General features: G+C 37.4%; 1 protein-coding gene across 2 annotated transcripts; it reads right to left on the reverse strand.

Moving 5' to 3' along the window:
- Positions 1-782: 782 nt before the first annotated feature.
- ncf1 (neutrophil cytosolic factor 1) lies at positions 783-11,407 on the reverse strand. 2 transcript variants are annotated; one of them, XM_012956250.3, is made up of 11 exons: positions 11,198-11,407; positions 9,844-9,924; positions 8,335-8,410; positions 7,130-7,298; positions 5,363-5,421; positions 4,208-4,330; positions 3,484-3,591; positions 3,097-3,214; positions 2,478-2,585; positions 2,144-2,280; positions 783-1,622 (listed from the first exon to the last, which is right to left on the reverse strand). In XM_012956250.3, the coding sequence occupies exons 1-11, from the start codon at positions 11,267-11,269 to the stop codon at positions 1,501-1,503; spliced, it is 1,173 nt and encodes a 390-aa protein (XP_012811704.1). In that variant the 5' UTR covers positions 11,270-11,407; the 3' UTR covers positions 783-1,500. The 2 variants fall into 2 exon arrangements, with proteins under 2 accessions (XP_012811704.1, NP_001106375.1); NM_001112904.1 differs by having other exon boundaries at positions 784-1,625; positions 11,198-11,381.
- Between the last annotated feature and the right edge of the window lie 922 nt (positions 11,408-12,329).

Consider the following 12,329-nt stretch of genomic DNA (forward strand, 5'->3'; position numbering starts at 1 on the left):
CGTAAAAAAGTTGTGTTTATTGAGAAATCTGTTCCACTTCCTGCTGGCTAAATTCTCTAGATGTGCATGGAGGGTCGGCAGCTCTCAGCAGACTGCACTGCAGGATAGGAACCAATCAGCAGCTAGGCTGACCTGATAGGGAACTGAAACCTGTCTTTGTTTATATGACTGCAGGGCTGTGATTGGCTCTCCCCTTCCTACTGTGCTTCTGGCAAGGGCTGTTAGGACACGCCCACCCTTCATTTGAGACACTGATAGAGACTTGATAGGATCTATAGGGAGCTCCAATAAGGGGCATTTTTTACAGATAGGATTCATTTTAGCCCACCCAAGTGAAACCAGCACCATATATTATTTGTAATTGCCTATAAAATTAGTTTTTTTTTTCCATGTATCCAATATGTCTCCTTTCAGGGACTTTACATGTGGGTGTTAGTATCTGTGTTTCCTGTGCAGCTGATTTTCATACATTTCATACCCATTAGAGCTCATTCACTATGTGTGTGGGGCATTCCTGTGTTCTGCAAAGTGCAGTGCATAGTGGTGGTAGCTGCAAGGCATCCCTCTACCTACCGCTTTCTATAGGCTATAGTTTTAGTTCAGTGGTGACACTTAACTACTAAACATAACAAGTCTATAGGCCGTCTTTTTATTTGGTAAGTTCCTTTCCTGCACTGCTGCAAATATAAAGTTACCCAGTATTCTTTACCAAGATGTAACTATTGTCACTTAAATATGACCAAAAGAGTCTTTTAGAATTTGCCACAAATAAAAAACACAGACAAGATGAACATTCTACTTTATTTTTGCAGCTGTTACAGATATGACAAGTCTTTGCAAAATAATACACTGAAAGGTCTTACTAGATACACAGATAGCAAGCATAATATACATGCACGGCTTCTCTATACACAACAAAGTAAAAGGGACCCCAAAATCCCTTATGACTTAGAATAACATTGTAAAAAAAAACAAGAAATAAACATACAAATGTAATAAATTATTTAAAGTTATTTGGCAATGATCTGCTACCTGCCATATCCTGAACAGAAACCCAGATTCAGTACAAATGCAGATTTTCTTTTACATCCAAGCGCCCTGCTGGTGCTGCAGGGAAACCTTTACAGATTCCTCAGACCATACCTTAAATACTGCTTCTGTTAGACATAGAAATGTTATTGGTTTGTATGTTAATCCTAACTCACCTTTGGATTATAAGACTCTCTACAGCAGGGTCAGACAGGCCTACAAGAGAACCAACTCATATCCCGGTTGGCCCAGACCCAAGTGGGCCAACTCTAACACAATTCCTATAAGCCCATCCTTATTTCCTTTGTGGACCAATATAAAAACCTATACCATCTGAAACTATCTACAACTAATTACTGTGAGAGTGGTCCCAGAGTACCAGATTCTGTGGCGGGCCCTAGGAAATCCAGTGTGACACTTCTCTAAAGTTATAAATTAATAAATATAAAAAACACATAACTTTAGGGTGACTTAGTTCAATGTTCTGATCTTGCTCTTTGTGTTCTCTGAGCAACGGTCCAGGATGAGCTCTTTGCTGGGTCTTGGGGGGATTGCAGGCTGGGGCTTAGATTTGCTTTCTTCCTCTTTATTTTCTTCTACCCAACAGAAAAAATAAACATCAAAATTATATATGTTTCAGTAGAACACAGTGAAATATCAGTGACATATAATCTAATTATTTGTATTAGCTCTTATTGCTTATATTTCCCTTCAGGCCCCCTGTTATTTATGCTTTATTGTGATATCCACACAAACACTTAGCAATCATTCAAACAGTGACAAGCTGTATTGTTGCAGAATAAGACAAAAATGTTTCGATTATCAGTGTTTTAGGTTTAACAGTTTATTGTTTGGAACCCTTTTCACTGTGTGCCATATAGTAAGGATATGGAAGGATATTAGTGAACTTCTGCTGAAATTAGTTTTGGGCTACAATCTCTTAGGCAATGATTGTGGTTGACTGTTTAAAACAGTTGTTGCATTTGTTGAAACTGCCTACATTTTACTAAAAGCCGGCTTTACCAGGATGTGCTAAATCTTCAGAATGTGTGGCCACATTTCTAGCAGCCAGACTTGAATTGAACTGCAATATGTTAAAAAGGGTTATACATACCTGTTATAATGGGGCTTTTAGTGTCAACGATGGATTGCCGCTGCTTTAAATATTTCTTGCTGTTTCTCCTGTAGGTGTCCTGACTGATCTGCTTTCGTTCTTTTTTATGAATACTGTTAGCATTTGATATAGTGGATCTACAAGGCAAAATAAGTGCATCAATGTAATGTAAAATGTAAAAATGCATATCCTAAGTAATCATTGGATTGATTTTTTTCAAGCAAAAGATTTTCTATATTTAAGATCAATAAACCTCATTCATAAGTATCTTAAATTCAAATACATTGACTTTTATATCTAGTGTTCTGTTATAAATCCTTTGAGTAAGAAATACCTCCTTGGGGGCAAGCCTTTTCTTTTTGACGGATTCTCATTGGCAGGAGCTGTTTCCCCAGATTTCTGTAGATACATAGCTGGGAAATATCCAGTGATGCTGCCTTTTCTGTACAAGAAGAGAGGCAAGATTAAACTCCTTATTCACTGACACTTCAGTACAATGTTGCCACATGCATTTAAAGGGTGACTTGATCCTGTAAGGGGGTTACCATATATGTTGTTTTTTGTAAACACCAGACAAAACCTATTGCCATAGAATATTAAGACCATGGGGTAGTATTATTAAGGCATTCTTATTTAGCATCCCATCAGCTACTTCAAACACTGCATGGTTGTTAGGGCAAGTGGGACACTAAAATCCAAAACTTGAGAGATACAGGACAAAACAAATAATTAAGAAATCGCCAGTTATAACCTGCCTTAGAATATTAATGGGCTGCTGTAGTACCAACAACAGCCAATATACTAATAGCATTTGCTCTTCATAGTACTGTAAACTTTAATACATGTCATCATGCTTGAAACATATTAATACCAATAACTGTAGGGTTTCTGCACAGTAACAAATACACATTTTAGGAACTGCTATGCTTCCTACTGTAACACAAGGCACATACCTGACAACCCACCAACCATCCAGCAGCTTGTGGATGACTTCAACATTCTCTCCTTCCTGGAGACTCAGCTCATCATCTAGTTCTCCTGAATAGTCTTTTGTGGTGATGTGCAGGTCACCTAAAAGCCAGGAAGGGATAACCTAGGTTAAACTGCCAACCCAACATGGCCTCAAGCTCATATAGGCAATGTACTACAATACAAGCAGAAGTCAGCACAATTAAGGGGATGTTTAAGATATTCCAACTCTGTAAAAGACATATTGTATTATGGGGTATATAAAAGTGTGGTATAACCCTCTGCCTTTTACATAGTTTTTTATACCACTATTCACATAACAATCTTCTCAAGGAATAAAAGCCCTGGCAAAACACAAAGGTTCTCCCTACCTTCATAATTAGGATCCTGTTCTTCAGACTCATCTGGGCCATCTAAAGGTTCAAGATAAGCAGCAGGCATCCATCCCCTCTTGTTCCTTAGCTGACAGAACCACCAGCCTAGTAGAAAGGAAAAAATTACCAAAATAGTTGGGTATAATTTGAAATTGAAAATATTTCCTTCATACACCAAATAATCAAAATGTGACTCTCGGTAGGGGATCTGATGCATTTACTTATTTCAAATAGTCAAACACAGAAGACTGAAGGCTAGTAACACAAGGACCCTTAACATATTTAACAAAGATACAGTCAGGAATGTATTAATTGGAGAGTAGTAACCCATAGCAACCTGTAGCAAATAGCACTCATGACGTAACTGTAGACTTAAGCTGAACTCTATTGATTGTTATAGGTTACTAACCCAAAGGTAATAACTAATTTTGTGAGTTGTACCAGTAATGTTCCAATAGTAAGTACTGACAAACTATGATAGGAGTGTATTGCTCAAAGATGAGATTCTGGGATAGGTATAATGAGTCAATATCCTGTGTTCTGCAAGAGTGCTTACAGCATAGACACCAGGTCTTACTAAAATGCCACAAACTGGCTACATTGTGTACATTTCCCTTTTGTGTTAAATGTCCCTTGGGTTTTCTTGAGCCCCAGCTGCTCCTGCCCCATGTTACAATAAATGAACCCTGTCAACATATAGATTAAAATCCATGGAATTTACCATTTTCAGACTTCTCTACTATCTCTACCACATCTCCATTTTTCGCTGCCAGCTCACTCTTGGAATTCTTTTCATAGTCAGCGATTACTCTGTATGACTGCAGGATAATGGGTCCTGTTATATCTGGAAGAACAAAGGATATTTTTTTTTACTTCTATTCAAACAATAGGTTATACTGAATTAAATAAGGTCAGGGCTGTTTTACCAACTGTATCAATCAAGCTTGAATTAACTTCCGTATTATTTCATAGATGTTTATTATGTTCTGCTCCAGGCAGAAAGATTACATATTATGCATGTATGGAGTTTATCAGCTGGTACATTTTTACAGGCTGACATTTGCCACACATAGAAAATAAGAATATACAATATATTAGAAAAGTGAGAATAAGCAAAATAATTATTTATACCTTAAAGGAACAGTTCAGTGTAAAAATGAAACTGTATCAAATAGACAGGCTAGGTAAATGCATGTCTAACATAATAGCCAGAACACTACTTTCTCCTTTACAGGACAGAACTAATCAGTGACTTACGGGGGAGCAATGTTGGACATAACTGCTCAGTTAGTTTGCTTTTGAATCTGACCTGTATGCTCACAAACTAACTGAACAGTTATGTCCCAAGTGGCCCCCTCTTTAAGTCGCTAACTAACTAAGAAGTTAGATAGCTGAAAGAGGAAGTAGTGTTCTGGCTATTATGTTAGACTAGACATCCACTCAGTCCAGCCTTCATAGTCTACATTTTTGGCTAACTAACTATATTAGAAGTATTTTTTATTTCACACAGCCTATATATTTATCCATTACATTGAACTGTTCAGTAGTGATGTGTTGGTTGGAAATTTTCTAACACCAACCCACCCTAATCTGCCCCTTCTGAACCTTGGAACCTTGGACCTGACAGTGTCGTAACTAGATTTTACTGGGCCCCACAGCAAATTGAATTTAGGGCCCCAAAACATTGGTAAGTTGACATATTTTACTAATATATATTGAAATTGCTTGCTAATTGGGGCTTTAATGGCCCCCCTACACTCCTGGGCCTGAACTTTTAGAGTTGCTTGATATATAGAGCTATAGCAGTTCATTAAGTATTTACAGTGTGTGTGTATACACATAATGCCATTCTGCCATCTTATCATTTTTTACTAACCTGACACATTTTTTTTTGCAGTATCCACCTTCAACAAAAACGTCTCAGGCTTACGACCACTAGAAATACAGAGAAAATCTTTGGGTTAGTGTCATTTGCCAGCATATATTTGCCAGATACATATATTGTATAGAAGCCCAAACTGCAGCCCTTGAAGTCTGAGATTTTCAAAGGAATTTTGAGAATGCTGGATTTTGTTTGCTTTGAGTATACTTTAGCCCCCAAATTTTACATAAACATTAATTAAACATTGTCCATAACGGACATAGACATAGTGCTGATAAATCTGATGTAGAATTCCATGTCAGGATACCAATATGTTTGCATGGTCACTAGAGTAAAGGGTTCAGATTGCTACTAAAATTTTAAACTGGACACCTGATAAACAAAAGCCAAAATAATAAGAAAAGAAAAAAAACCTCAAAATATAAAAAATAATTTTGCGAATCGTTTCATAATATCACTGTCTACATCATAAAAGACATTAATTTACAGGTGAACTACCACTGCAGTGGGTCTTTTTTTCAATTTGTAACAAAAAGTAAGTGAAAATCGATCTCTCTCAAAAAATGAATAAAAATACACAAAGGATAATTAAAATGAAGTGAAATACAATGTAAATGGTACCAACTTTGTATACCAGAGAAAATAGAGATGTTGAGAGGAGTATAATAGGCTTGAATTACACAAAAGAGAATTAAACATAGATCAAATATAATTGACACAAGAAATATGATTGCCACCTTTCCAAATGAGTACATCTGGACTGGACTCTGAAGTAAATGGCAGGGCAATCAGCCAATTAATGATGGCTGTGTCATTGTCCCACCCCATGATATCACAGACCTGCCCACAAAATGTCACTGCCCAGTCCCCTGTCTGAACTGCCCTGCTAAAAAGGGCAGCAACTGCACCAAGGATACATTTTCCAGCTTATAGTCTACTACAAGTTAGAAAATTGCTGATAGAATGCTAATGCCCACTGCACTTTTGAAATTTAGCAACTATGATGCCTGCAGGGTATTACCCTAGTGTGAATCTTATATTATCTTGAGTATTAATTTGCTGTTGTTTATAGAACATAAATACACAGAAAAGGAGGATTGGTGAGCCCTGCTAGTTGGTTGTAGACATGAGGATGTTCAAGAGCATTCTGGAGCTATTTTTCTCTGTACAGCATCAATGCTATTATAATGGGAAAATGTCATGTTAAGCAGGTCTGCAATGTATATTAAGATTTTTTAATGATTTTAAAGCAAATTTATTTACAATTAAAAGCAATTTATGTCAGTCCTTTGTTATTCCCATCTCGGTTTGACAGACTTAAAAAACAATGTACCAGACTCCAGTTCCCAAAATGCCTTGCAAACACTTGTTATTCTTCTTTCTCTTGAGTCTGTTAATAACAGAGCATACAAGGCATTGTGGGAGTTTTGGCTGGAGAAGAACTGACTACTGATACAATCTTACAGTGGTTGCGAGTAGTCTTGAAAAGGAGAGAAGGAAATTGGTAGAGACAGAAAATGTGTATGAACTGCAACTGCATACTGCAACATATAACTTTAATATAGCTGAACATTTTATTAATACATATATCTTATAAAGCTGGTAAGAATTATCTTTCAGTAGCCATTCATTGGGTAGTCATCCCCTTTAATGATCAGCTGTTTCTCTAAAGATGCCAATGAGTACAAGAACCACTCATTGTTAAACCTAAACTGAAAAATAATCTTGCATAGAATCACCATGGTAAGATATTGTACTTACTTGGTGTTGTTGGCTACTGGGTTAACATCATCAGATCTGACTTGGAAGAAATTCAGAACATGAGGGCAGCGGGAGATTTTAGGAGGCAGACTCAGCAAAGAGGAAAAGTAATCTGACAGCGTGACCTGTCTGTTCTCCGTGGACCTGAGGCCATCAAACCACTTTGGAGCTAAAACATCAAATTAACTTTGACTTAACTCATCAGCCATAATACTGCAATAAATCATCATAAAGTCATTGATTCTTTATATGTTTGTCTACACTAGTATTGTTTGCTCAGGCACAAGTTGTAAGCTGGTAAGAACAGGGCTCCCTTTGGGTTACGCAGCACATATTCTTGAGTACTTGAGAAACTTTATTACTGAGTAAGGTCCAGTCTCTTATCTCACTTGTGACAGCAAAGAGATAAATGCCAGAGAGGCCACTGGTTGTGTCTGCTTCCTCTTCACCTGCACTCATTTCTATCTGAAAGGATCAAGTGTGAACAGGAGGTTATAAAAGAATGAATTTACCACCACAAATGTTTTCACTTCTCCTTTCTCAGTCTCAGTTTTGGTATTAAAAGCATCCTTTCTCACACTGTGGCTCCTCATCTAACACTTTACAGTCATTTTTTACATTTCTATATTTTAAAAAATCTGTGATTTGATACATAAAAGACAACTAAAGCCCTAATAAGCAATATTAGATTATTAGAATGGGTTCAATGTACAAAGTCAGTATATGCAATAAATGTAAACAAAATCTGTGCACTGAAAGTGCTGACTCTCGAAATTGGGCCGTTGGAGGTCGAACACATTGTAATAAGCAGCTGATTGATCAGAAGATGATGGCAGGTTGCAATAGTTACAATATAATAATAATATTTGCTATTTCAGTGCCTGCTTTTTTTGCATGCCTGAAAACCCTGACTGTAATATAATGTTCATACAAACTTTTGTTTGTATATATCATAGAAGTTTACTTCAAATTTTCAGTGATTCTTTAGCTATGTTTGCTGCTATTAATCACCATTGCATGCAACAGCTATAGTCCTGCATCTTTACATAACGAAAGTACAGTGCTGACATCTGTTACAAATCCAAAGAAGAACAATCATATGGGAAATGTTGCTGCAACTTAATTAATAGTTTCTTATACTGATTTTTAGTTATAGTCTATAGAAAATGGTAATGCTAAAGTACAAATTATAGTCAATGACATACCTGGTAGGTGAGGAATAGTCCTGTGTTCTTTACTTATGTCCCCAGCTTCAATAGGAAACATTTCTTTTAAGGATTTCTGGAAAGCAATGTGTAATGTCAGAAATGTACTGTTTGGCTAATTTGTATATAGGTTGTATCTTGTGATTGACGCACACCCACATTTTTATTGAAAGCGTTTAGATTGCTGGCTTGAGAACAAACTCACAAGTACACAGAATCAAGAAAGCATTAGACTGCAAGTTCTTCAGAGTAGGGGTTGTCTGTAGAACTTTAGAGGAAACAGTTTTATCAGTGTTAAGAATGGGAACTGTGTCAGCATCATAGGGAATTAATAAGAAATTGGGTTACAGAGCCTAGAAATCAGCAATGCTGCTATGTGGCAGAGACTGAGGTACCTAAAGGATAATTATTATTTTTAAATCCCCTGAATAATATACTGTTCTCCCTGTATGCAGATTTATTTGGTTTCTTTATTACAAGCAGCTGAACAGCAGTTCTTTCAGTTATTTCCTTGTCTAGTTTAAAGCTCCGCCCCTTTACCTTTCTGAGCCTTCTTCCTCTCTCTCAATAGGAATACCTCAAAAGGTGGCTCCTGGGCATGCTCCAGCAGCATAACTAGAGGAAGCAGACCCTGTGGTTGCTAGGTGGCCCAGTAATGCCCTAATCAGGCATGCACAGTAGGCACTTTCCTAAAGTCATCATAGTCAGAGTGAGAAGGAGTGCTCAGAAAGCAAAAGGGGTGGAGCTTTATGCTAGACAAAAAATACCTAAGAGAACTGCTGTTCGGCTTCTTGTACTAGAGAAACAAAACAAATCTCCATGTAGGGAGAAAGGTATGTTATTCTGGGGGCTGTACAGAGTAATATTAGAAAAAGGTTTACTTATTGTATAAGGGGTCCACCTCTGATGCAGTGTGCTCATACTATTGCTATTATAGTAGTATCAAAAATAAAAATCCACCAAGCTTAAATGTATGTTTATAAGTCTGTTTCAGTCTGTTTCGGGCTGTAAGCTGAAGACAAATAGGACCAATAGGTTGTATCATGTGCCCTACAAAATCTTGTCATGCAGCAACAAGAGCAGATATTGTAGGATCAGATAAAGTCAGATGGTGGGTTTTGTTCTTGCATCTATATCAGGAGAAAACAAGTCTTTCAGACACCATCACTTTTGTCTTGTCGGATGCAGATGTAGCATGCAGCTTTCCTTTTGGAGAGGCATGTTAAGTCAGATTGCAAATGTTCCATGTAGTTTAAACATCAGATCAGTGCCATTATATATTGACCTGTACAGCTACATCTGACTTGTAGGATGTGTTCTGTCAGCATTCTTACATTGCATGGGGCCCCTACTGTAAGTAAGGCCCTGATTTCCTATAAATGTTTTATGTATATGATACATGATTCATATTCTCCATATTTGGCCAAAGTAGGGTGAAACTGCCATATAATATTTTAATTTTAATAATGAAATTAACATAAATATCTAAAAAAAAAAAATCAAACTTACATGAAACTCATAGATTTCAGTGAATTTCCTGTAAACAAGCTTTTCGGTGAGATCCTGCCACTTGACCATAAACATGTAGACCTTGTGAAGAAGAACACATAATCAGCACATTTTGCCCTAACATATAACAGGCATGGATATTCAGCCTTACAAACTGGTAGCAAAAAAAAAAAAATAACAAAAGTACTTACAAATAAACAACATACAGCTGGCTACACATCAGGTTTGTATTTCAATATTTTATATGATTTGTCAGTTTTTTTAACTTAAAAATTACTTTAGTTACACAAAATAGAGCAACTATCTTTGCTGGTATGATTATCCCTAGAGAAATGCTGGATGCATCAGTAAAATTCTACTGCTTTCCAATCATATGGGAGGTGTATATATCAAGTGGTGAACTCTAACCTTTCATAACAATAATCTTCTTAAAATCCCACAGGAATGGATAGACAGCGGTGGTAGTTTACTATATTGAGCTCTTTTTTCACACTTTCTAAATCTGCCCCAGATAGTATCTGTCTGCCATCTCATATAAGGTACCAGGGGTCTCTTTGGACTATAGATGGACTATTGCTTGCATAGCTGTAGACTCGTTTGTGTGCTTGAAACAAATCTAACCGCAAAAAGCATTATGGGAATCCAATCAGGATTGTGCTGGTGCCGTCCATAAAGTATATTTCAGCAACCCAGCAGCTTGAGCCTGGAGAGATGGCAGCTGTCATATAAAGTATTACAGGCACCATTTGTCTATCGCCACAGCTGAAGCCCCTTTACAGCCCTCCTACACCCCCAAACTCTCTAGTTCAGGGGAGGCTCTGCATGCAGCAGGTTTCATGCAACATCTCACATGGATGATTTGTCACAACACAAAATCAAAATATTGGGTGTACCTCATATAGCTCTGCACAGCTATTTAAATATTAAAGTGTTTTGCAGGCAGCTTAAATAGCCTTTATGTGTTAACTTTGCTCAACAGGAACATAAGGAAACACAAATTGTACACAGCCTTCTAGCTGTTGTTGGACTTCATCTCTCAGCTCCTCCATTTAACTGAGCGAGTAGAGCAATGCTGGCAGATGTAGTTCATTAGCAGTTGTAAGGCTGTAGGGATGCAATGGTGTAACTATAGCGAAAGCAGGCAGTGGTACAGGGGGCCCAGGGGAACTGGGGGCCAGTGAGCTTCATAGCTGAGGAGATGCTAGGTGGAAAGACCCCAACAAAATATTATCGTGGAAATGTAATCACAACATTTACACCAGGTCTAGTAAACCATAGCAATTAATGAGGTAATGAGAATAAACATTGCAACTTTTAATATATACTCCTCTAGGATGTTTTATATTCTACTTACATAATGTTGGCTGGGTATAAATCTTTTCTCAAAGCCCAAAAGCTGGATGTGCCTGATGTGGGGCTCTGTCATGATTCTCCCCTTTAATGCTCTGGGCGATATTGGTTCTTGGTGCTTTAGGAGGATCAGAGAAGCTCCTGTCACTGGATCCAAGCTGCTTGGTGCCTGAGAGACCTCTGCAGCTGAGTGCAGGTTTGAAACTACCAGTGCCTCTCTGTGCTCTGCTCTATATCCAGTAGGTGGGGCTTTAGCAATGCTTTCATTGGTGGATCTAATGAGTTCCTGTTATTTTATTTCTGGTAATCTGGAATTAATGTGGTTACATAACAACCCTGGCTTCCTGTTTCAATTGAATCCATGGTGAAGTAACAATAATGAGGATATTTCCAAATGCCAGTTTACATGCTACTTTGAATGTATGTTCCAGTTAATACCTGACCATTGGCACGTACAAAACAGTGGTATTTTAAGCAATTCTGAAATTGGTATTGTGATGTGTGTACTTTTAATTAGTTTCTGCTTTGCCTAAGTTTACTTTAATGCCCATACACACTAGGCCTAAAATGTAGGGGAAGCGTAGTTGCCACTAAATTAACATTTGCGCTGCTATCAGGTTGTTAGGGCCACTGATCCTAGCAACCAGTTATTAACAGCCCAGAAGATGAGTAGGAGAAACTCTGCTATATTAATAAGAGTTAAGAATAACTCTGCTAATAATCAGCAAATAGTTTTAATTGCTTGGTAGGTCCAGACTACAAACTAAATGGGAACACGTTAAAAAAAATATAAAGATTAGTTCTGCCTACATGATAATAAAACATAATTTTGCTTGACCCTTGAATAGAATAATTACTGGTAGTCTTGTTATACTTTGTGTATTGTTCACTCTTTCCTACCACTATTATTACATATAATTTATTTACATAGCACAGCATGTTCCACGGTGCTTTACAATAGAAGGGAGTAGAAATCAAATATACAAATTACTGTATATACAAACATTGACCCATATACTGTATGAAGTAAATAGAGCACTGCTTATTAGCAGGGAGCCACTGAATCCAGGATTTCAAGATTCAGGAGTCCCCTTTTCCTGGCCGAACAGAATCCGAATCCTTAAAATCACATGACA

Source organism: Xenopus tropicalis, chromosome 2 (genome assembly GCF_000004195.4).
Source record: "Xenopus tropicalis strain Nigerian chromosome 2, UCB_Xtro_10.0, whole genome shotgun sequence".
NCBI classification, from domain to species: domain Eukaryota; kingdom Metazoa; phylum Chordata; class Amphibia; order Anura; family Pipidae; genus Xenopus; species Xenopus tropicalis.